The sequence below is a fragment of the Callithrix jacchus genome, chromosome 3 (genome assembly GCF_049354715.1).
Source record: "Callithrix jacchus isolate 240 chromosome 3, calJac240_pri, whole genome shotgun sequence".
Lineage (NCBI taxonomy): Eukaryota > Metazoa > Chordata > Mammalia > Primates > Cebidae > Callithrix > Callithrix jacchus.
In genome coordinates, this window is record NC_133504.1 from 109052368 (window position 1) to 109078954 (window position 26587).

The 26587-nt window shown below is 41.1% G+C and overlaps 2 protein-coding genes across 11 annotated transcripts in view; one reads left to right on the top strand and one right to left on the bottom strand.

The window, feature by feature from the left end:
* The window catches only part of HERC3 (HECT and RLD domain containing E3 ubiquitin protein ligase 3), a 110941-nt gene extending 90397 nt beyond the window's left edge, over positions 1–20544 (bottom strand). For 2 of the 10 annotated variants that reach the window (XM_008992994.5, XM_002745598.6), the window contains exons 1-3: positions 20431–20544; positions 17316–17376; positions 5306–5560 (exon numbers count right to left, since the gene is read on the bottom strand). In XM_008992994.5, the coding sequence (XP_008991242.1) occupies positions 5306–5531 (226 nt within the window). In that variant the 5' untranslated portion in view covers positions 5532–5560; positions 17316–17376; positions 20431–20544. Of the gene's footprint in view, positions 1–5305; positions 5561–15198; positions 15333–17315; positions 17377–19519 lie in introns of all 10 variants that reach the window. The other 8 variants (XM_078366836.1, XM_008992992.5, XM_078366837.1 and 5 more) reach the window with 6 other exon arrangements.
* A 52-nt stretch (positions 20545–20596) lies between these two features.
* Positions 20597–25504, top strand: LOC144581791 (uncharacterized). The gene is made up of 2 exons (XM_078366861.1): positions 20597–21064; positions 21354–25504. The coding sequence occupies exons 1-2, from the start codon at positions 20601–20603 to the stop codon at positions 21442–21444; spliced, it is 555 nt and encodes a 184-aa protein (XP_078222987.1). The 5' UTR covers positions 20597–20600; the 3' UTR covers positions 21445–25504.
* Positions 25505–26587: the final 1083 nt, after the last annotated feature.

The window sequence follows — 26587 nt, forward strand, 5'->3', positions numbered from 1 at the left end:
TCATGGACAGCACTGCAAAGCAAGAAAAATAAACCTGTTTGCCACTTGGGTTCAAAACTCTCTAAGCCCCTTGGAGGTAGGCCACCAAAGAATTAACTTCTTCGACTTACTTCTTCACACTCTCAGAGCCTTAGAGGAAACAGTCATACACTCACTTTTTAAAATCCTTCATATTTCAAAGTCAATTGATCTAGGCAATGATACCAAGCTGAAATCACAGACCTACCCATAGCCCCCAGAAAAATCCTCTTTTAAGGAAGGGGCCTTCCGTCATGCTCCCTCCCCAAATACCACAGAAGCTACTTAGGGTTAGCATTCCTGTAGGTCAAGACCAACACAGGATACCTGTAACAAAGTCAGCCCGCCACAGACATCCCTTCCATGTCTAGCAGCTCTCCAGGTCACGGTTCTCAATAAGCAAACACAGAAAACAACCTCATTCTCTTCTTCCCACTCATTAAAAACAAACCCAAATGGTATCCAGATTTAGAGTACACCTACCAATGAAAAAGTTAAATGAAGAAAGGGAGGCACCAACCCACATAATCTTTCCATTCAAAGAGGCACTATTCCAAGCTGCTGTGGAGTTTATAATTAACAGACAAGCTTAACCAACAATAGAAATTTCTGGAATCTCTTGTAATTTACACTAGAGTCTGCCTCATTCCAAATTTAGATCACAAGCATGGGCTGGATTCCGAAGCTGAATACCAAAGCCTTCTTGGCACACCTCTAGCTTGGGTTTCTTGCAGTCACTCACCCCTGCTGGGGAGAGCGTCTGCAGGATGACTGAGGGCCAGCTGACCTAGTATGCAGACAGAGGCAGAGCGGCTGCTTTGCCAGAGCTCACTCACATCCAGAGGCCCAGCAAACACCCACCATTAGCTCCTCAGAGCTGTGTTAGGAGGCTGTGCTGCAGAAATGTCTGGTTGCACTCAGATGTATTCATTATGATGCCTTCTACAGATCTTTGCTGTTCTGTGAGGGTTTTGTTTCCTTTCCCACCTGCTACCCCAGGGTGAACCCTCACAACCAGGTTCCAAGAGCAAGGTGTGCAGTGAGGCATATCTGAGCACCTGACTCTGCTGTGAGGCTGCCTGACAGACCAACCCACAGAGAAGACAGATAAGGAGGGTAGGAAGAGGGCGGCCATCACAGGCTACTGTCAGAGGCGTGTGAACCAGAGCAACTCCACCTTAAATAGGAGATAGGTAAAATGAGGCTGAAACCTACTGTGCTGTATTCCCAGATGGGTAGGTAAGCCATTCTAAGTCACAGGATGAGACAGGAGGTCAGCACAAGATACAGGTCATAAAGACCTTGCTGATAAAACAAGTTGCAGTAAAGGAGCCAGCCAAAACCCACCAAAACCAAAATGGCCACAAAAGTGACCTCTGGTCATCCTCACTGCTACACTCCCACCAGCGCCATGACAGTTTACAAACGCCATGGTAACATCAGGAAGTTACCCTATATGGTCTAAAAAGGGGAGGCATGAATAACACACCCATTGTTTAGCATATCAACAAGAAATAACCATAAAAATGAGCAACAGCAGCCCTTGGGGCTGCTCCCTCTATGGAGCAGCCATTCTTTTATTCCTTTACTTTCTTAATAAACTTGCTTTCACTTTGCATTGCAGACTTGCCCTGAATTCTTTCTTGCAAGAGATCTAAGAACCCTTTCTTGGGGTCTGGATTGGGACCCCTTTCCTGTAACATATTTCTCTGTAACACTACCAGCTGCTTTGTGGTGTCTTTTTTATCACGTGAATCCACTTCATGAAGAGCTATCAGATTAAAACAGGAAGTCTACTCCTTTTACAGAAAAGGGAACTGTGACTCAGAAACAGAAGAAACTTGCTCAGGGCCACGCAATTATTTCCTGGTAGATAAAAACTAGATCCCAGTTCTCAAACTCCCAAGGCTTAGGCTTCTTTCCCTATAACTCCAGAGACAGTGCCAGCTTTTACAGGGGATGATGGTAAAACTGCACAGTAGCATAATTTCTGAGGCATAATGTAAAACTGCCAGATATTACATTAGAAATTTACACAGATTACTCCACCTATGAAAGAGTATTATAATTCCCTTATTTATCTATTCATTCATCCATTTATTTTTTTGAGGCAGGGTCTTGCTCTGTTGCCTAGGCTGGAGCACAATGTTGCAATCATGGCTCACTGCAGTTTCAACTTCAGGGCTCAAGCCATCATCCATCCTCAACGTCCCAAGTAACAGTAAGAACAGGTACACAGCACCATGCCCAGCTAATTTTTTTTTTTATATCTCTATGTTGCCCAGGCTGGTCCCCAACTCCTTGGCAAGCAATCCTCTGGCCTCAGCTTCCCAAAGTGATGGGATAACAGGCATGTGCCACCAGCTCAAGACTATATTCCCCACTTTAGATTGGAGAAGCGTAATGCCTCCAATAGTTTTATCTGATTCCAAAGTTCACCGTAACCTTGCTGTCTATATAGGACTAGAAAGATCTCTTCCCAGTTCCCAAAATACTTTCTTCAAAGGCTGGCTAGGATGCTACAAATCCTTCAAAGACCATTGGAGTGAAGTTCCTAAGTCCTGGGTGAATGTAGGCATTCCCACGCGAAGAGCACACTGCTGGGCCGTGACCTGCCATTAATCCCTCTGAATGCACTAGCTGTTAGACACTGGCTCTCGCCTAGGGAAACAGAGGACACACTTAGGAGTTTAATGTGAGAAACAAGTGAGTTTTAACAGGAGGAAAAGAAAAAAGACGTGGTTTTTAATCTGTTCCAATATGAAGACCATTTATAAAAGTCAAGCTTTTTCCTGCCACCTCCATGGTAGTTGTATATGATACTTCTGTATTCTATTAAAATGCATAATAAATAGGATTTACTAATTTCTGAATTAGTGGCACTTTCAACTGAAATTTTATTTTAGTAAACGACAGAATCATTTGAAAACACATAGTATTGGGTGCACTGTACATGGAAGGGTGTCCATCTGTAGATGACTCTACAAACCCCTTCCTTGAAATCCTAAGATTTCAGGGTCCACGGGGGACCTCAGCTAGAACATGGGGTACTGCCCCCAGATGAGCAGGCCTGGTGCATGTCTCAACCAGGCTTCCTGAAGGAACCTGGTGGCACAGAATGAAGAAGTGGAAGCCCATAAGGCACACTTCACATCCTTCACAATTTTGCCCAAGCCCTGCAGCCCTCTCTCCAACAGTCAACATAAAAATTAACAATTACACATTTACACTAACATTTGGGCAGGGAAACTATGGAACACAGTCACTTACGTTGGAAGGGAATAGAGAAGAGGGAGACAATGTCAGAGAAAAAATTTAATTCATACTGATGCCAAATAAAATGGTAAAATCATCTAGAAAAAACTGCAAGGTTATTCTTTAACGAAGCTTCAGTGTCTGGAAGGATCTGAATTGAATGAAAAGGACAGCAGGTAACAAAAAAAAGGCACCCACCTATGCCAGTGTGACAAACATGTGGCCACAATTTAAGACCCTACCTTGCAATTTCTCAGCAAAAGGAGACTCACTTACACATCATAGCTTCTAAGAGGACCTTATAAATCTATGCTACACATATACTGAAAGTCAAACTTAGATTCTTTAAAAGTAAAAATAGGGCCAGGAGCAGTGGCTCACATCTGTAATTCCAGCACTTTGGGAGGCCAAGACAGGCAGATTGCTTGAGCTCAAGAGTTTGAGATCAGCCTGGACATGGCAAAACTCCGTCTCTACTTAAAAAAATTCATAAAGTAGTGGGTGTGTTGGCGCATGCCTGTAGCTCTAGCTAATCAGGAGGCTGAGAATGGAAGGATGGGTACAGCCCAGGAGGCGGAGATTGTGAGTCAAGATGGCACCACTGTCCTCCAGCCTGGGCAACAGAGCCAGATCCTGTCTCAAAAAAAAGTAAAAATAGAAGGAAAAAACTCAAATCAGCAAACTTTAAGTATGTGCAGCACCTGTTATAAATCAATTAAAAGCATTCATATTTAAGAAAACCAATTAGCCCTGTACCTTTCCAGCTTATCCTCTTCTATCACCCTCTCTTCAGAATCTCACCACACTATTCAACACGCCCTGAACAAGTCTTGCACCTTTATATCCATACCACTGGGTATCAGGTGTTCAGTAAGCTTAGTCATGCTGCCACATTCATTCATACACCCAAGTGCACACGCATGAACACACTCACCAACGTTCTACTCAAACCCCAAAGGCAGAACCAATCTCCCCTCCCCTACACCTCCGGTGTATTCTTCAACTTACATCACACATACTTCCATGACAGCATTTGCCATAGGGATCACTGCAGCCACATCATCACTGTATTTCATTCATCCCTCCACTCACAACACCAATTACACTGCTTAACACAAAACATATAATAAGAGCACAGTGCAGAAACAAAGAAATGAATATAGGTAATCAGGAAGTAAAACTTCTAATCGTGATTGTGTGAGGATTACCTGTTCAAAAAACTGTCATAATTCTCAGCATTAAATTACTGGGTGATATGGTTTGGCTGTGTCCCCATCCAAATCTCACCTTGAAATCTCAAGTGTTGTGGGAGGGACCCAGTGGGAGGTAACTGAATCATGGGGGCAGGTCTTTCCCATGTTGTTCTCAAGATAGTGAATATGTCTCATGAGATCCAATATTTTTAAAAATGGGAGTCCCCTGCACAAGTTCTCTTCTCGTCTGCCACCACGTGAGACATACCTTTCACCTTCTGCCATGATTGTGAGACCTCCCCAGCCACGTGGAACTATAAATCCAATAAACCTCTTTCTTTTATAAATTGCCCAGTCTCAGGTATGTCTTAGCAGCATGAAAACTAATACACTGGGGAAAATCTATTTCTCTAACTCTGAACTAACTAGTCACCTCCCCTCCCCGGATAACTGATATTACATACGTTTGCTAACAAGATGAAAAATAAAAAGTCTTGTGGTGGCCCATGCCTGTGATCCCAGCTACTGAGGGGTCTGAGGCATGAGAATCACCTGAACCTAGGAGGTAGAGGTTACAGTGAGCTAAGATTTCAACACCGTACGCAAGCCTGGGCAACAGAGCAAGACCCTATCTCGAAAAGAAAAAGAAAGCAAAAGGAAAAGGAAAGGAAAGGTCTGTTTTTCCATCAAAAGGCTTGAATTAGACACAATGGTTCAAATCCCTGCACTGTTCAAAAGAGCCTCCCTGAAAGCTAAATACTTGGTGGAGAAAGCTCCAACCAGCTCCTCTGCCAACTTTCCATTCTCACCGAAAATCAACACAGACAAGCTGTACTCACCTGGCTTGTTTCCTTCCCTCTCATGGCCAAGCTGCCCCTTGGTGTTCAAACCACATGTGTAAACTTCCCCATCTTCCAGCAGAAACACAGAGTGGTTTCCGCCACAGGCCACTTCCTTGACACTTCTGTCAGATATGAACCCACACACCTGGGGCTCAGCCACAATTCCCTGCAGGTTGGTGCTGATACCAGGTTGGCCCAGAGACCAATATCCCCAACATAACATTGTTCTTATCTTTCAGGGAATCATGTAGCCTAGGAGAGAGTTAAAAAAAAATTTTTAATTAAAAAAAAAATAGGTCATAGAAAATCAAATAATGAATGTAACCAACTTAAGAAATAACTCTCTCCTTAATATTCTTCAGATATCTTACATCTCAAAATAAAGTATATTAATACTGTTGAAAGCAGTTACATTATAATGATGCAATTTTATACTTTAACAAAAGTTTAAAAACATGTTTAAACAAATTGCATTTATTTAAATGAATGAGTGAACAGACAGAATATGGTTTTCAGATGACTGCTAAGGAATCCTGAGTACAGGAGAGGGGTTGAAACAAACTTGGCAAACCATTAACTTAGTAACAGTTTGAAATTACTCTCAAGACTTCACCTTATCCTTTTTCTGAATGCACCATTCCTTTGAATTTTCTGCTTATTTAACTTCAAAAAAATTTTTTTAACCAATTAACTACTTTAGGTACCCTAATATTAGCTTGGTTAGTAGTATTTCACCACTTGAAGTGAAGATGACAAATGGAAGAAAAAAAAAAGTTATCTTCTCTGCCATTCCCTTTTGCCCTTGGTTCCAGATCTGAGTCAAGCTGCACTTCCTACCTGAGAGACTCTGGAATTGTTGCAGCGACAGTCAGCCTGCATCCCCCTGACATGTCTACTATACTGCATAACCTGTAGCTTTCTCCTTATATCTTTATAACTTAACTCCCCAAACAGATTTTAATCTCCTTCAACAAATAGTATAACACAGTATAACACAGGCCTCTTCTATTCAGCAAGTAATCAACTTTTAACCCATTACTGCTGACACTAGCCTAAAGTTTCAGTACCTTTTAAAAATTCATGTTTCCCTTTCATACAAACAAAAAAATCTCATCTCTCTCTACCAGTTCACACCATATGGATGGCCAGGTAATAACAAGTGTTGGTGATAATACGGGGCTATCAGAACCATCCTACATTGGCTTGTAAAAATGTCAAATGGTGCAGCTACTTTGGAAAAGAGTCTGGCAGTTCCTGAAAAGACTAAACATAGCAATACCACATGATCCAGCAATTTCACTCCTAGTTATAAACCCAAGGGAACTGCAAGACTATGTTCACACAAATACTCATAAAGGAATGTTCTCAACAGCATTATACACAATATCAAAAGGAAATAACCAAACTACCTATCAACTGATGAATGATTAAAGAAAATATGTCTATACAATGGAATATTATTTGGCTGCAATATGGATGGACTGTGAATAGATTACGCTAAATCAAAGAAGCCACTCACGAAAGTCCACAAATTAAATGATTCCACTTACATGAAATGTACCGAACAGGCAGATCTACAGAGAAAGAAAATACACTAGTCTCTGCCTAGGACTGGAGGGAAAGAGGAAAATGGAGTGACTATACCTGTTCTTTTGGAAGGTGGTGAAATGTTCTAAATTGAGGTTGTGGTGATGGATTTACAACATGCCAAATATACTAAAAACCCCTAAATTTTACACTTTAGATAAATTTTATGGTATGTGAATTATATCTCAATAAAGACTTTTAAATTGTCTTTAAATCTCCTTTCTCTTGCTAAATGTCTACTGCCTCTGCATGTCCACACCAGCAAATAAGACTTTCTTGAGTTTAATTGTGAGAATGGTCATTACCAAAGTAACAGGCACAAAAGCCTTCATGAAAGTATTTTTCCTAGAATGGAAAAGAGGAGGGAACAACCCCTAGAGTTTAACATGGGGGAGGCAGCAATGTTTTCAATATTTTATTCCTGCCTACAAAGACATAAGAGAAGAAGCTTTATGTAATGCTTTGGTCAGAAACGAAATACTGTAACTTCAAAAGTTCTTCTGACTCTTTATGAGTAAAGTTGGAAATATTAAGTCAGTGGATCTTCTGTTTGGAAAATACCCCATGCACCTCTCTGGTTTTGAAAGAAAGGTCCAGGATTTAGAGAAAAAAGGAGATGGGGAAAATCCCAAGCCTGCTTTATAAAATAGTAGATGCTCCTATTTAAGATACTAAATTAAGAGAGAGCAACTGGCCAGATTCATGCCTGTAATCCCAACACTTTGGGATGCCAAGGCAGGTGGATCACCTGAGGTCAGGAATTCCAGACCAGCCTGATCAACATAATGAAACCCCATCTCTTCTAAAAATACAAAAACTAGCCAGGCATGGCAGCAGGTGCCTGTAATCGCAGCTGCTAGGGAGACTGAGGCATGAGAATACCTTGAACTCAGGAAGTGGAGGTTGCAGTAAGCCAAGATCGCACCATTGCACTCCAACCTGGGTAACAAGGGTGAAACTCCATCTCAAAAAAAAAAAAGGCTGGGCACAGTGGCTCGCACCTGTAATCCCAGGATTTTGGGAGGCCAAGACAGGCAGATTACCTGAGCTCAGGAGTTCGTGAGCAGCCTGGGCAATACAGTGAAATCCTGTCTCTACTAAAATACAGGAAAAAAAAAATTAGCCTGGTGTGGCAACGTGCACCTATAGTCCCAGCTACTCAGGAGACTGAGGCAGAAGAATCGCTTTAACCTGGGAGGTGGAAGTTGCAGTGAGCCGAGATTAGCCATATGCACTCTAGCCTGGGCAACACAGTGAGACTCCATCTCAAAAAAGAAAAAAAAAAGAAAGAAAGAGAGAGAGACAGACTGAATGAAACCTGTATTATGGCTGCAAGTTTGGAACCTGGCCAGTAAACAGTAGATTCTCTGTGGCAGATTAATATTGAGTACAGTGGTGTCTAACACTGAGTTTGAAGTTGTTGCCTATTCTTTAACTACTTTTGAGAATCCCAAACTTCTATCAAAGACACAACACCCTTACAATAACTGTTATTTTGCCAAGCATGAAGAAAAAGAATCTTGAAAATAAGCCAGCAGAACCCCTCCTGAAAACTGACAACTGAGCAATAGTTTTGGATGAGCCACAATAGGAGAACCTAAACATTCTTCATCCCCTCAGAAATTCTGAGAAATTTATGGAAGACACGAAATGTCTAATCAGCATGGCTTTGGGCTTGAATCACTTTATCTGGATATTAAAGAAAACAGTGACCAGGCACAGTGGCTCATGTCTATAATCCCAACACCTTGGGAGGCCAAGATGAGAGGATAGCTTAAGCCCAGGAGCTTGAGACCAGTTTAGGCAACAGGGTGAGACCTTGTGTCTGCAAAAAAATAAATCAGTCAAGTGGATCAGCACACACCTGTAGTCCCAGCTACTCAGGGGGCTGGGGTGAAAGGATCATTTGAGTGCAAGAGGTCAAGGCTTCAGTGAGCTGTGACCACACCATGGCGCTCCAGCCCGAGAAACAGAGTGAGACCCATCTTAAGAACAAATAGTGCAGAAGATTGATCTTAAGTACATTCAGATTACATTTCAGTTTCCAAATAATACATTTTATTTTTTTTGAGACCAAGTCTTGCTCTGTTGCCCAGGCTGGAGTGCAGTGGTGCAATCTCAGCTCACTGCAACTCTGCCTCCCAGGTTCAAGCAATCCTCCTGCCTCAGCCTCCCAAATCGCTGGGATTACAGGCATGTGCCATGCCGCCCAGCTATTTTTTTGTTATCTTAGTAGAGAAGGGGTTTTGCCATGTTGGCCAGGCTGGTCTTGAACTCCTGACCTCAAGTAATCCACTCAAGCCTTGGCCTCCCAAAGTGCTGGGATTACAGGTGTGAGCCACACAATCTAGCCAGTTTCCAAATATACATTTCAATTATAATTCTGAATATCCTTTTCTAACCATATTTTCTTTTTTTTTTTTTGCCTAAGGAGGACAGTCAGACCTCCATTCTGCAGAGCAGTTTTGCCCATCAGATAGGACCACTTTTATTTATTTTATTTTATTTTTTATTTTTTTGCTTAGATCATCTTTCTCATTTTTTTTTGAAAGGAGAGAAGGAAAGAAAAAAAAGGAGTGAAGGAGAGGAAGAAAAAGAGGAAGAGAGAACGGAAATGTTGCTTTATTCTAAAAATGGGTATTAATAATGGCTGATCAATATATCATTTAAACCCATGAGTAGGTGTGATGCGGTCCTGACAAGAATGTATATTTTGTGTATTTAAAGCACAGAGCTCTATAGATATTTATTAAGTTTACGTGTTCCGGATCTGAGTTCAAGTCCTGGATATCCTTATTAATTTTCTGTCTCGTTGAGTCTAAATCTCTTTATAGGTCTTATGTATCTGGGTGTTAGGATCATTAGCTCTTATTGTTGCACTGATCCTTTTACCACTATATCTTTGTTGCTTTAAAATCTATTTTATCAGATGCGAGAATTGCAACTCCTGCTTTTTATTTATTTATTTATTTATTTATTTATTTTTGCTCTCCATTTAGTTGGTTAATCTTTCTCCATCACTTTGTTTTGAGTCCTTGTGTATCCTTGCATGTGAAATGGGTCTGGATATAGCATACTGTTGGGTTTTGGCTGTATCTTTTGATTGGGCGATTTAGTCAATTTAAATTTAGGATTACTGCCATTTGATGGTAACTGGCTGTTTTATCTATTCGTTGATGTAAATTCTTCTTTATGTTGATGCTCTTTACTTTTTGGTATATTTTCAGAAAGGCTAATATTGGTTGTTTCTTTCTATGTGTAATGCTTCTTTCAGAAGCTCTTGTAAAGCAGACCTAGTGGTAATAAAATCTCTGAGTACTTGCTTGTTCATAAAAGATTTTCTTTTTCCTTCAGTTGTGAAGCTTAGTTTGGCTGGATATGAAACTCTGGGCTGAAGGTCTGTTCTTTAAGGATGTTGAATATTGACCCCCACTCTCTTCTGGCTTGTAGGGTTTCTGCTGAGAGATCTGCTGTGAGTCTGATAGGTTTCCCTTTGTGGGTAACCTGACCTTTCTCTCTGGCTGCCCTTAGTATTTTCTCCTTTATTTCAGCCCTGGTGAATCTAACGATTATGTGCCTTGGGGTTGCTCTTCTTAAGGAATATCTTTGTGGTGTTCTCTGTATTACCTGGGGTTGAATATTGTCCTGCTTTGCTAGGTTGGGAAAGTTTTCCTGAATATCCTGAAGAGTATTTTCCAGCTTGGATTTATTCTCTCCGTCGCATTCAGGTACACCTATCAAACATAAATTCGGTCTTTTCACATAGTCCCATATTTCTTGGAGACTTTGCTCATTCCTTTTTATCCTTTTTTCTCTATTCTTGTCTTCTCATTTTATTTCATTAAGTTGGTCTTCAACCTCTGATATCCTTTCTTCTGCTTGATCAATTCGAGTGTTTAAACCTGTGCATACTTCTCAGAGTTCCTATATTGTATTCTTCAGTTCCATTAATTCACTTACATTCCTCTCTAGATTGTCTATTCTCATTAGGTTTTCGTCAAACCTTTTTTCAAAGTTCTTAGTTTCTTTACATTGGGCTAGAACATGTTCTTTTAACTCACAGAAGTTTCTTATTATCCACCTTCTGAAGTCTGATTCTGCTAATGGAATGCACTCGTTCTCCATCAAGTCTTGTTCCCTTGTTGATGAGGAACTGTGATCCTCTTTAGAGGGAGAGGCATTCTGATTTTGAGTATTCTCAGCCTTTTTATGCTGGTTTCTTCCCATCATTGTAAATTTATCCACCTGTCGTCTTTGTAATTACCAACTTTCAAATTAGGTCTCTGAGTGGACGTCCAAGTTGTTAATTCCCAGGGCCGAAATCTGAGCAACCCACTGTGCCAGCCAAAACAGTGGTGTTAAGACTGATGGTGATTTTCTGGCGGGAATCTCCAATCTGGCTTCCTTCTTGAGTCCGTAATAGGTGACTCTGCCTTCCCAGAGCTCCAAACGTTGGTCAGAAGGGGAACCAGTCCCGTTTACTCTGCACCAAGAGCTGCCCCACCGAGGTGTCGGCAAAACCACTGCACCAGCCACAAGAGTCACGCTGGCAATCCGTGAGGCTCCTCCACTGGGAATCTTCTGGTCCGTGAGTGACAAAAATTTGTCTGAAAGTGTGGCGTCCTCTCATTTTCTGCGCTTTCACTGGGAGCTGCAATCCCGAGATGTTAGCGATCAGCCATCTTGGATCATTCTCCCTAACCATATTTCTTAAACATGCTACTCTCTCTGTATTGAGAATCACTCTTTTAGTCCTACAGGTCAAAATATCAGGATTTCAAGACAAGATTGCAGACTTCAAAGGTGTCTTGCCTAATCTTTTTATTGGGATAGTCATTTCATCCAAATGAAAAGAGGATGGATTCTAATGGAAATGGTGAAGAGTTACTATGAATTATACTACCAGGAGAACACATCAAAGCTGAATATATCAGCCAGTCCACAGGAGAGAACTGTCAACGTATGAAGGACACAGCTAACTGGCTGTTCTGCGCAAAGTCAGCTTTTAAAATGACAAACTCCTTTCTCCCAAGGCAAATGCATGGCCAAATGGCTACAAATTAAAGATTACAACACAGAAGAAGCTAATACTTTCAACTTTTTTTGACAATAATTAAAGTACTATGGCTTTAACTCAATGACCTTAATTTGTATATAAGTTAATTTTAAAACTGCCTGATTGTAATCCTGATGTATGCTTTGAACTCTTCAGGGTTTCAGGAAAGGCATGAAAAGGCCCAAAATAAAATATAAAACTGAATCTCAATTTGCTGTCTTAACCAGAAAGTTCTGCTTCTTCCCAAGACTAAAAAAGTATTAAGATTAAATGTTATCCTTTAACTTAACTGCAAAGATTGTGGGGAGGGAAGCAGAGATAAAATGAAAAACTGGCAGGGTAGTGGTGGTGGTTGGTGGTGTAAGGATTTACATTTAAATAGATAAGCAAGATAACATAATCTAGAAATAATTTATTTTTCCCAACTTGCTCAATTGCTGTTATCCATATTAATGGCTTTTTTCATTTTTGACATTTCATAAATGTCTTATCTCTCCTACCTGTCTAGCGTTCTTAGGTGCAAGAAGGTTGTGATATGCCTTAACAGAGAAAAAAAATGTGTATTAGGTAAGTTTCTTTCATGCATGAGTTATATTATTGGCTGTGAGTTCAATGTTAATGAATCAACAAGTAAGTACATCCAAAAATGGAAAAGGAAATCTGCTGATCTGTAATATAAGGCCTCTCTGGAGACACTAAAGTAACATCCATAATGCATGATGAAGCTATAGATATGATGGAAAAGCAATTAAATCTGTGGATTCATGAGATGACAACCAATGAAAAGCAGAAATCACAGTGGAAAGCACTGATGCGAGACTGAAAGTCAAAAACACGTCACATTACACAGGGCCAAGAAAATGTTAAACCTTTTCAACTAATGTTTTATTACCAAGAAATATTGTGTATAATTATTAGTAAGAAATACATATTAAATAGGCTGTCTAGACAGAAACATACATAAAACAAGGTCAGCTGCCTGATAAAAATCTCTTGACCAGAGCCTAGAGGAACCTAACTCTGTATTTCCTCAGAAACAATGGCTCTGTATTCACGAATATGGTATTCACCTAACAACATACAGAGTATAACAAGTCCCTTCTTTGTTTATGCTTGTTTGAATTGGGTTTCTTTCACTTGCAATAAAATAAACTTTCACTTGCAAAAAAATAAACTCCTGACTGATAATATTAAAAATTACATTATTAATAATAATAGCAGGTAAGATCTAATTTGAGCTTACTCTGGGTCTGGTGCTTCACAGATATTAGCTCATTTCATCTTCTATGAGACAGGTACTGTCATTATCGTCTCTAATTTACAGATGAAGAAAGTTAGACAAACAAACAAAAAAAGATGAATTAAAGTAAAAAACAGAGACACTATGCTATGCTGTATAGTAAGGAGCTTAGAAAGCAGATAACCAAACGGCCAGATATCCCAGTGTGTCTGCAGCACTCTCCAGAGAAAACAGGGACCCTGATCAACCTGGCTATCTGATCTGCTAAGGAAGTATTTCCTAAAAGTGGATGGGTGGATCAGATTCCATAACACTTGACATTAAATTCACCCGACCAATTGCTTTGCTTAGCAAGCAACCTTAAATAACTTGGCTTCTAGGGTAAATTCTACTCCTGGGATAGAATATTGTGACCAGCTAACCAAAGCATCTCAGTCTTATCAGAATTTCTACTTCTCATTATTAATTTTGTATCCTTGGTCTATTAGCTTTTTGTAGTTTATCGGGCATGAGTCAGTCCTTGAGAGTCATCTGAGTTCTAGGTTCTTTGGCCAAGAACAATCCTGTGTAAACAGCCTGAAGTATGGCCTCATCCCTGACTGACTAGTAAAAACAATTTACCCAAAAAGATAATAAAAAGGACTACTGTTCAAGAAAACTTCAAAAATTCTTCCCAACTGAGTTACAGTAATGGAATCTTCAAGTAGTCAAATAAAAACTGCCTACCAAGAGAATTAAACAGCAACCACAAACAAGATGTATGCTTGTGAATCAACTATCAATCCTAATTATAAATATGGTCTAGGTCATCACAATGCTCTGCCAGAACTAAAGCAGAAGGCAACTAAAATCATCTAACTTTCAGGAGAGAAATTCAATGTGGAGAGAAACCAGCCATTAACACAGCTTTCACTTCAAAGTACACTCCAGTTGGACCCCTAAGTCTTGTAGCTGCTGATGTCCATGACTTTAAAGGTCTAGTTTCAGCAAGGGTCTGCATCACTGGGCGTTTTGATGTCTAAGATCCTTATACCCATTTTTCCTCATTCACTCTCCTCCTTGCTCCTCGAAGAGCAGAATCATTTTATTTTCCTTCAAAACACACTATTATGAAATGTGCTGCAAAATGTAGAACTACACTTCCCTCAGCACCTACATGAGCCCCCTTGGCTGCATCTCCTGCCTCTTATTTCCCCATGATGAAACAGCAGAAGGACCACATCTGAAGGACAACTTTCTCTCAATGTCAACCTGGCACTTTCCTGAGTCCCTCTCATCTATTCTTGGTAAGAGATTCAAGATAATCTTAGCAGGGCTTACGGGTCCAAAGGACTAAAATCCAAGCACTATGTTAGCTGTGAAACCTGGGGAAAGATGTTTACCTACTTTAACCTCATTTCTCGCCTCCAAAATTGGGAGAAGGGTGCTAGAGTATTGTGAGGATTAATGAGGAAATGCATGTAAAAGGGCTTAGCATGGTGCCTGGCCCATACTAGTAAGTGACCAGTAAATGTCAGCTGCATTAGTCAATGTTACTCCTACTCCTGGTGCTCTTCTTTGAGACCTCAGCCGACAGGCCAATTCCCAAAAGAGGCTGGGATTGTGACTCCTGTCTTCCTCACTGCAATTAGCACTAGCTGCATTCTGCCAAATCTGTACTACAGCAAAGCAGCTTCACTACCATCTGCCATAACTTTCATGAAGGGGATCTGAGGTTGCTAGGAGGATGTTTTTTCATGTGCATTTGCTTTTAAATACTGGTGAGGGCATGGGTGGAGGGCAGTGGAGTGATAAATCTCTTTTTACTACCTCTAGTGAATTGAATGCTAAAGACAACCTTCAGTTCCTAAATTTTGTCTTAGACTATGCGACTACAACACAGCAGCCTAACTCATTCCTATTCCTTTGTTTGAAAGGCTCTGAGACCTAAATAACACTCAGGCACGACTTCTAATCTCATTTAAAACAGAGATAAGCTTCCTTTCAAATAAGCTTAGAAGCAATTACCTGAATATTGTATACATGTAGAGGGTCTCTTTCAACAGTAGGAAAAGACGATGTTGAAAACCTTCAGTGCTTTTCAGGTACTTCCAAATTCGGGCTTTAAATAAATTTGGGGCCAAAACAAAAATGCAGAATCTCTGATAACAAAAAAGATTCATTTTAATGACTTGCCTTATTATCAATGTTCCTACCAAAGGGAGAAATGGTATAGAAGGCATAGAGAAGTTTTCAACAATGTGAATCCACTCCTTGCTGTGTTCTCTTTCCTCCACTTTAGCTGGACTTTGGTCCTCTGACCCCTTCAGCCAACACAGGAAACATTCCCCTCTCTCTCCTGATCATCCCCTCACAGGTGGTGCCTTAAATACCTGGTGCTGGGCTTTGTGAAGCTGGAAGAATGACATCTCTGCTGTCTGCTTAAGCTGTGGGCTGCCTTCAAAAGATACCAACCAGACTGGCAAGAATTGAAAAGTCTAACAATACTAAGTCAAGGATATAGAACAGCCAGGACCCTCATGGGCAGCTGGTGGGAATATAAACTGGCATAACCACTTGGCAAAACAAGTTGGCATTCTCTAGTGAAGATGAAGATGTGGATACCTCCCCACACAGTAATTTCACTCGTGGGCATATGACCAGCACTGTCCAACTTACTAAGCATCTATGCTGCTCCTGTACTACACTAAGAAATGGAGACACAAAGATGAGTAAAATATGGAAACTTAGAGCTTTCTGCGATAATGAAAATGCTATATATTTGCACTGTCCTTTACGGTAGCCAGTAGGTATATGTGGCTATTGAGTACTTGAAATGTGGCTAGCACAAGTGAAGAACTGAAATTTTAATATTTTAATAAAGTTTAATGTAAGTAGCCATACATGGCTAGTGGCTATCTTACTGTCCAATGAACATATGTGCCAAGATATATGTATAAGAATGTTCATTCCAGCATTATTTGAAATAGAAAAAAAAAACACATATATTCATCAATAAGAAAACAGATATGGTGTGGCACATGCGTAAAACAGAACACTGTACAGCAGTGAAAAATAAACTCCATCTATAAGCATCATTGTAACTAAATCTTAAAAAGTGTTGAGTCACAGAAGAATTCAGAGTATGATGCATTTTTACAAAGTTCAAACACAAGTATAACAAATATATTATTTGGAGATTAACAGTCATCAGTGGTAACAAAAACTATGAAGAAAAGCAAATCACAAACACAAAATACAGGGAAATGATTGTAGAGGCAGTAGGAATACCGGGAACCATCTGGAAAGGGAGGAAAGGGAGACATTTGACTATCATGGCTGATGTTCTGCTTCTGTCCTTTTATTGTTGTTCCTTAATATATATGACATGCATTATTTTATGGTCACAAACCCTTCACAATACAAAAAAATGCAAAGTACTGTAGAGGCAGTATGGCTTTTCCCGTACCTCCTCCACTAACACCCTGACCACGTGCTGACCGGGAGTTTCTCCATGAAGGAAGCAGGTTTGACTCATCTTTGTGCCTCCCATTCTCAGCAGAGTACAGGAGCACAGTAAAGGCTTGATAAATGCCTAGTGAACTGACCCCCATTCTGAGAAAACCAAAACTTTTACCATCTCAACTTGTTACCACTTTTATTTTCCAGATCATGTTAAAGATTCCCCACCCTGACTAACAATAAAACCCAGCTCACTTAACAGAGAAATACATGTCCCTGCCACCAACAAATACTATTTCTAAATGGAGTAAATGTCTAAAGCCACAGAATTATATTACCAAATTTACCATCTTATTAAAAGTCCATTTGATCTACCTCTAAGCAAGAGACTTACATTCCTAAATTCATTTTAATGGCAGCTAAGGCCTTCAGAGGCCAAGTAACTTTGGTCCTCTTAGAATTAAGTGGCTAAAGCAGAGACCGGAAACCAGGTCTCCTACTTCTTGGGCTCACCATGTTTTCTTCACTATCTTAGAGCAGCAGAAGACACTGACATTTGTTTCGGTCTCTCTCCTGGTAGCTACCCTAACCTGAATTGATTAGAGATTAAATAGGATAATGTATGTAAAGGACTCCATTTACAAGATGAGAAAACTGAGGTCCAGAAAAATTAAGTAACTCACCACAGGTCACACACTTGGCTATGGACTAGGAGCCAGAAGTATTCCACCACACCTTGCAGATCTGCAAATTAAAGAAATAATAAATAACATTAGTACAGAACTCTAGAAAGTGTCTTCATGTTATCGTAAACAAAAAGACAGGAGTTAACTTCTGAAAATAAGAATATCTTTAAATTATTCAATCTTGAATATTACCACGTATTTCATCTCAAGACAGGAGTTTGGTTAAATACCAGTAAAATAACCTCTAACTAGTTATAACGATGTCAGTCATCTCTAGAAGTAAACTAGAGATATAGATATCACCTTATAAAAATTCCTGACATTTGATAGGGAATAGTAAAAACAGAATTACTTTAAAATCTCCCTTTTTGTTAAAAAGAGAAATTTTGGGGAAATAATTTAATTTTGTCTATTTTATTTATTTTTCCATGTATCATACATATTATAGCTTGTTTTGCCACAACTGTTATGAAGATCGTCTCCTTTCATTCCTTTTTTCTTTTCTTTTTTTTTTTTTTTTTAAAAAAAAAAAAACAGAATCTGGCTCTTTCGCCCACGCTGGAGTGCAGTTGCCGGTTTCAGCTCACTGCAACCTCTGCCTCCCAGTTTCAAGCAATTCTCCTGCCTCAGCCTCCCAAGTAGTTGGGATTACAGGTGCCTGCCACCACTCCTGGCTAATTTTTGTATTTTTAGTGTTTTTCGTAGAGACAGGGTTTCACCATGTTGGTCAGACTGGTCTCAAAACCCCTGACCGCAAGTGATCTACCAATCTCGGCCTCCCAAAGTGCTGGGATTACAGGTGTGAGCCACTGCGCCAGCCCTTCCCTTTTCATTACCACATCCTCCATCATGCAAAATGAGAAGAGATTATCAGAGTGGGACCTAATGTATCTCAAAGGAAAAAATCCTGCATGGTATTAAGACATTTTTTGTCAAGCACTTTGGGAGCCCAGGTGGGTGGATAGCCTGAGCCCAGGAGTTAGACATCAGCCTGGGCGACATGTCAAAACCCCATTTCGTCTTTTGGCAAAACCAAAAACTACAAAGAATTAGCTGAGCGTGGTGGTGCACACCTGTGGTCTCAGCTATTTGGGAGGCTTAGGCAGGGGGTTTGCTTGAGCTTGGGAGGCAGAGGTTGCAATAAGCCCAGATCACACCACTGCACTCCAGCCTAGGCAACAGAGCGAGACCCCCATCTAAATAGAAAAAAAAAGGATATTATTGTCAGAACTTTATTTCTACCTCTTTATGCAGAACATCCTATTCAATCTGGAGAATATTACTTTAATTTATAAAACTGAAGCATAACTATCTTGTGTCTCCAGTAGGGGTACTACTACACTCATTAAATATAAAAATATTTTAATTGATCATACAAATCTTAAGAAATTAAAATTTGGTCTTCAGAATGAAATGCTAAAACCAATGGCTTCAACCACATAATATGGAACATTCTGAAATCCCTGTTTCTTTTTTCAAAAAAGTAAACTCCAGCTACTTACTGAACAAGTATAACTGGATGCTAGTGCTAATTTTGTTTTCATGCCAAAGGAGTTCTGCCAGAGGTTTCTAACCTGTCCTCCTTGTTTCCTGCGTTATACTTTTTACAGAAGGTTCCTAGCCTTGAAGGGGGTGCGACCACGATGTAGAATATGTAATTGAACTATTTTGCTGTAGAATATGCAATCCACATACTTTGTTTTTCTGATTTATAATGCTACTCCCTTCTTCCCCAGGGTAAAAGGGAAGTACAAAAGGTGAGTTTCACAGTAATCTGCCGACTAAAACATGATACCCTCTCTATCACTGCATTTAAAACTCATTTTATTTTTTTCTTTCTCCCTAGTCCAGAGTTGAAAAATCAGCTCACTTGATCTTATCAAATCATCAAATAAAAGGTTCTAGAAATAGCTTCCTATTTGTGGAAAGCGCCAGAAGACACATAAAAATGGAAGAGAGCTCTGAATCGTCTTTCCCAAAGCATTCTGTGCGTGATGAATGCAAGCAAAATCCTGGAAGGCTTTTCTCTGAATTTAAGGTACTTCCTAATGGGGCTGATTTGAAAGCTAATGTAAATGCAATCAGAAAGCAGCCAGAAACAGTGACAGATCAACAGCAAAGTTCCAATACTTATTCCCCGGAGCTCATGCTTCAAACACAAATTCCGTGCACAGTCGCATTTACAGCCTGTACAAGCTCACCTGTTTCAGGTTACACATGTTCCTCTCGGTCTGGTTGTCCTGGTTTGCCCACTCCACACGTTCACATATGACTCGAAGTCTCACCTGCCCCCGGACGTCCCAACCCCGACACCCCCGACGTCTCGGCGCGCGCACACACACACACACACATGTCCACATACGCGCGCGCGCGCGCGCACACACACACACACACACACACGTGTCTGCACACACCCTCGCCCCCGGCCCCGCCTAGGAGGCGGACCCAGAAGAGGCAAGCCTGCCCGGCCTCCGCGAGGTGGGTGGTGCCGAGCCCCGCCACCTCGCCGCCCCGCCGGCGCTGTCAACTCGGACGTCTTGCCCCCGTCCTCGGCGCAAACTCCTCGAGGCTGCCGAGGTTCTCCAAAATGCCGGGGCCTCACCGGCTCCCATTTCGCGTGAAAGCGTCCGCGAAACTCACTGCACAGATGTCCCTGGAACCCCAGAATTTAAATAGGGGCAGGGGGCGAGCAAGGGGAATATCCTCCTTTTGACTTTCCGCGTCGCAATTCCTCCGGGGCGGCGGGGCGGCGGGGCGGCGGGGCGGCAGGGCGGCCGGGCGGCCGAGCGCGGGTGGGAGGCGCTCCCATTTTGAAGGCTTGCCTAGCTTTTCCCGGCACTGGGCTCTCTGGCCAGAAGGCAAGCCCCCGAGGACGCCAGGGAGGCGCACGCGAGGTCCTACGGGCGCCGCGCCGCGCCCCGACCTCCCCGCGTCCCAGCCCCAGGTCGTCAATGGAGGTGCCTGCAGCCGACACCGCCGGAGCCGCGGGAGGAGCCGCAGCCGCCCCTCCGGGAGCCGCGCGCTGACGGCAGTGCCAGGGCGGCACGCGGCCCCGCGCGGTTGCAGCTCCGCGTGACCCTCTCCCTGGAACCCCGGCCCCCGCCCCGCGCACCTCGGCAGCCGCAGAACCGCAGCTTAGGACTCCGACTGTCACAGCCCCTCTCGCCGGGCTCGGGGTTTCTCCGTTTTCGGCGTCACAATAATAAGGAAGTTTCCCCGCAAGCCTGCGGGCGGCGGAATGCGCTCGGTAAATGACTTCGCACCGGGCCAATGGGCGCCGTTATGGGGAGGGCCCGCGCCAATGGTGGCCGCCGCGGGCCGGAGGCGGGGCGGGGAGGTCCGCGGGCGGGAGGAGGGGAGAGGCCCAGTCCCCAGAGCCAGGCGCCGGCAGCCGGAGGTGACAGACTCGCTGGCCCGGCGCGGGGACCGCGGTACGGGTGTGTCAGCCAAGATCCGACTGCAAGACACAGAGCGTTGGCGCTGAAATATGATTGCTTTTCACTGGTGGGGAAGAGAGCGGGACCGATCAGAGATTGCCTTTTCAGATTCTGGGCTCGGGATATTATTTATGCAGAGGTGACCGAAAGCCTTGGTCACCCGGGGGAAAGCTACAGGGTGACAGTTGAGGGAGAGTGCGCTAGTCTGCTTTACTCGCCTTCGTTGGACAGTGGGAAGCGCGGCGGCGCTGAGCTATTGGAGAGGCAGGAAAGGAGGTCCGCCGCGGCCGCCGGCGCCTCTCTGGAGAGGTGGGGATCGAAGACCCGCACGGGGCTGCGGAAGAAAGGCCGGACTGGGGGAGGCTGGAGGGTGGACGCGGGGGGAGCCTAGCAGGAGGTGTCTCAGAGCACCGGATCTTAAATCTTGTAATCTGAAAGACACCCTGTGGCCTAAACCCAGTAACGGATTTTTTTTAAAGTTTGTCCTCTTCCACTTTTCCCTAGCACCGAATCCCAGAGCTTCCTCCTCCTCCCCAAGGTCACTAGTGCTTTCATACTTCCCCTAGACCTGATCTGATCCACAGCTAATCTTTTGCAGAAAACATCAGAAGGGTGACTTCATGTGTCTGCCCCCCTTCAATGTGAAATGCAGAACACTGGCACAGTACTGCTTGAATCCAAAGGAATAACTCTCCTAATTGAAGAATTTCTATAACCTGGCATTTGAACCAGGAAGGCCCTTTGAGGATGGATTCTTTTCAAGGACATTCAAATCACCTCAGGTCTGCAATCACTTGTTCTGAGAACCTAACAGACTAACCAAGTAGAAAAGAAAGTTTCAAGGAGTAGCGTATCCTGAGGATGAGACATCGTTGGCTGACTGACAGTGTTGAGCCCTCTGTGAAATAATGCAAATTGTCCAATACTGCGAGACAAGAAAGCTAAAAAAGCAGAATCTCAGTTATCAGGTCATCTAAGAAAAAATACAGACTTTTGAAATTTGGATTACACTGGACACTTTTAGAAACACTGGAGATGACTGGGTGCAATGGCTCACACCTGTAATCCAGCACTTTGGGAGGCCTAAACTGATGGATCAGTTGAGGTCAGGAGTTCAAGACCAGCCTGGCCAACATGGTGAAACCTTGTCTCTACAAAAAGATACCAAAATTAGCCCGGCATGGTGGTATGCGCCTGTAAGTCCCAGCTACTTGGGAGACTGAGGCAGGAGAATCACTTGAACCTTGGAAGGTGGAGGTTGCAGTGAGTTGAAATGGAGCCACTGTACTCTAGCCTGCTAGGCAGAGGGAAACGCTATCTCAAAAAAGAAAAAGAACAAAGAAACACTGGGGGCAAGAGTAACACAGTTCACTCATCTTCCAGATGTGTGACAGTTTCACAAAAGTTTATTCTGTTACAAAGATATAATCCCAGTTTAGAGATGCTGTTAGCAAAGGAAGTGGTGAAAGAGCTAAAGAGGAGTCTGGTAGGAAGAAGGGTACTTGGAAAGGAGAAAGTGAGAGGTCCTATTGTTATGTGTCACATGTGAGGTTTGTAATCAATCAGTGTTTCGGTTGATATGTCTGACCCATGGCTTAAGTGTTTTTTGTATGAAATTTCATCTTGAAAAGGATAGTTATCAAAGACTCAAGCCTAGACGTGGGGTAGGAGTGATGTCTAAATAACACAAGCTCGGATACTGTAAGCTTCTTTTACCAAATAAATAGCCAAACCCTTGGAACTTACATAGAACTTACATGGAACAGTAAAGATACCAGAGTACTTCAATTTATTTTTTTTTCATTGAGCTAACATATAATGACAATTTCCTTAGCAAGCTTGTCCTGTTCCCATTATCAAAATGTCTTTAAATGGCTCCAGTATCAACAATAGTCTTGACAGCATCTATATAAACTATTTTTAAGAGACCATGTTTTACTTTTTCTTTGCATTTCTATAGCCCTGTCTTCCATCCATGTTTACATTCTTATATATTCTCTAACAAACACACCAAATACTGAATATAATGTCACCCCCTGTGAATATATCAGTAAGCAAAACAGCACAGTCTTTGTTGCCATGAAAAGGAAGACAAATGGACTGGTGTGATATAAAAAAAGGGGAGACAAACATTAATCAAATAATTGCACCAAGGAATATATACTTGCTAACCTTGATAAATTTTGTGAAAGAAAAACATTCATGTTAAAAATAAAAGGCTTAATAAATTCTAGGCTCGTGCCTGTAATCCCAGGGCTTTGGGTTACAGGCTGAGGCAAGAGGATGGCTTGAGGCCAGGAGTTTGAGACCAGTCTAGGCAACATTGTGAGACTCTGTCTCTCAAAAAAATAAAAATAGACATGGTGGTGCATGCCTGCAGTTTTAGCTACTTGGGAGGCTGAGATGAGAGAATAGCTTGAACATAAGAATTTGAGGTTGCAGTGACCTTTGATGGCACCACTGCACTCCAGACTGGGCAACAGGGGAGACTCCAAATACACACACACACACACACACAAATATATATGTAAACATATAACCATAACTTTTTTTTTAAGAGACAGGGTCTTGTTATGTTGCCCAGGCTGGCCTCAAACTCCTAGGCTCCAGCAGTTCTGCTACCTTAGTCTCCCAAGGAGCAGGGATTCAACTAACCATAACTTTTGATGGGGGACAGGACCATGTGATTCAGCTCTATCACTGGTTAGACAAGGTATGCCCAGTGGCAAGAGGATGGTGGTGCCCAGGGCTGCTTCACTTCTACCTGAACACATGCTGATTTCCTCCGTTAGTTACAGTTCACTTCTTAAAATACTTATGTCTATTTTGAAATGAAACAAATTCTCAATAGAACAGTAATACTATTTAATGATAATTGTTTTCCTTTCTTCTCTGTGTTTAATTTACTTGCCTTGCAGACAGATATTTACTTGGTAAACTTAGAAAGAGACAGATAAATTTCTGATATATTGGATGAAATCTGCAGGAAAAAAACAGGCCAGCCAGGACATTCTATCTCTCAGATACGCTATTGAAGAATAAGTATCTTTAGCTGTAGGAGGGAAAAGCACTGGCTGATTACTTGACAAGTAAAAAATATGTGTACCCTGTATGGTTATGTAATGACAAAGGTGTTTCTTGGTCCCCAACCTCCAAAAGAAGTTCTTATTTTCTCAGTCTAGTCAGTACTTAAGGGAAAAATCAGTCTATATATACCCTTTCTAAACTTATTTAAAACGGCCCTGTAACACACACCATTGATTTATTAATGTGAAATAACTTAGAAGAAAGACATCATAGGAAATCAGTATTACCATCAAATAATATTTGAATAGTATTGAATATGTTCTCCCTGTAGTACTGCTAGACAAGAAGCATCATTCCTGACTACAAAGAGCTTTCAGCCATTGTGATTATTTCTCTTTCTTCAAACTATTCATAGCTTGCATTTTTTTTCTTATCAAGCCATTTGGATGAAGCATAAGAACCTTACCTTAAGTATGAGAAACTCATTGTTTTCATATAACTTAAAATTTCTTAATGAAAACAGGATTGGATGGCTGAGAATTTTCTAAGAAAACCTTTAAGTTGAGCATTGGCTGGTCTCTGAAGATTTCATGCAAGAATGCCTTTAGGAAGTAAATATTTCATGAAGCGTCCTCTTTTTAAAAGTTCCCATAATTTTGTGCTCTTAGAAATGGCACCCAACATTATTACTGTGACTGGACTGGCAAAATAACTGTTTGGGCAAATGCAACAGAGGTCACGTTTGTCACCCTGTAGCTGCGTAGAATGCATGCATGTAACTGCCAAAAAACAGGCAGCTGTTTCACCCTTCTAGAGGCAAAGAAACATAGTCTTCCAAAATCTCCTTCCTTTGAAGTTTTACTAAATCTGGGTCTAAGGAAATTTAAAGAATTATGTTATTTCCTAGAAAAGCTAAAGTGAACCTGTGGAATTTCAAGAGGACATGCCTATAACAATATTAGACAGCTTTATAGGTTGGCCATAAAAATCTGGAAGCACAGGAAATATACCTAATAAATGGTTTGTTGTTATTACATGATATGTTTAGTGACATTACATGATATGTTCAGGGACATTACATGATATGTTAAATGTGCTCCTTGTAACAATGTTCATGTTACAAAGCATGGTGCATTGATAAAACATTTTTCTCAATCCAAGCAAAAGCAAAAGCAGCTGCCATGTGTTGCCTCCGTTGATTTCTCCGTCTGATTTTTCTGGAATAAACTATACTTTTAGCACCCCAGAAGTTAGTCATCAGGGAGTTCAATGTGTAAAATCAATATATACTGCTATATAATTTACTTAAATCTGTAAAAAATAAAATAACATCGTCTGTTTCCAGACTTTATGGCCACCTTTTTATAAAGGTCAACTGGTATTTAACTTTCTATTGACCTTCAGCATTTTGTTTTCATCCTACATGTAGGTAAAAGTCCAGTGAAATCTGCCATTATATTTACTTTTAAGTTGTCAATTAACAGATTCTTCTTGTCACAGATACTATAGATACTGTAATTGATTCTCTTTCCCTCTTTCTGTTGGCTCTCAGAAGCCTAGAGCAAAACGTGTGGCCCATCTGTACAGAATCTTAATTGCTTGCATTTTTAGAAGTAACCTAACCTCAAGGTTCATTTTAACTTTCTTATGTCATTTTCCCATTGTACTCATTTCCTTACCTACTTAAAAAAATTAAAAGCAACTTGTTTTTCTCTTCACAAATGTAATATATATTTACTATATAAAATGTGCTAAATACATATAAGAGAAAAGAAGGAAGTTAAATGATCTATCCTTTCACTGACCATATTTAGTTCTGGATAGTTTGGCATTTCCCAATGCATATGGTTACATTTTTAAAAGTGGCTTATTCTACTCATAATATTTGTCATTATTCTTTCTGAATTTAGCAGCATATATTGAACATCTTTGATAGAATCATATACTATTCTGCAACATAATTTTAAACAATTGCATGGTATACACAAAACATATATGCTGTCATTTAACCAACGTCTTCCTGTTGAATGTTTAAATTGTTTTCAGTCCTTTATCATTCTAAACAATTGTGCAACATAGCTAAACACAGTGAATATATCTAAATATTTGGCCTCACCCTTGATTATTTCTGTAAGATAAATTCCTAAAAGTGGAATTTCTAGGTCAGGTAGAATGCAGACTCTTAAGATTTTGTAGTTTGCCAATTTTCCCTAACAAAAGATGGCACCAGCCAAACACACACACAATATCTGAGTGGCTTCTGTCTATCCCCCTTGCCAGTAATTTTTTAAAAATCTTTTTTATTAATTTTTAAGTCATCTTAAGTCTTTACTGATGTATGTGAAATATAAACAAAAATGTTAAAATCTTCAAGTTAAGTAAAAAGCAATGGGCACACATCTGAACATTAGCTTAGGTAACATGTTTTTAAATATTCATATCAAAAATTACCTAAATGCCTAGATATTTATGATTAGGGTTGTTGTTCCTTTGCCAAAATTTTGTTTAGTATCATGAAATTCCCCCACTCCTCCCACATACCTGCCAAAAATAAAGGTTTCAGAAAGGAAGTTCTATACAAATTCAAACTGTGGTTCATCATTTTCATCTTCAGTACACATGCGCAAGCCAATAAAAATGAGTCAATATTTCACCAAGTTCCATAGCAAAAAAAAAAAAAAAAAGCAAAGTATCAAAATTCATCTCATCAGCAATAGGATAATAGCCAGCGAAGACATTTTATTGTCCATTTCTTAAAAAGAAAACTGAATGTCATGATTTATACTATCCATCATGGTCCAGTCA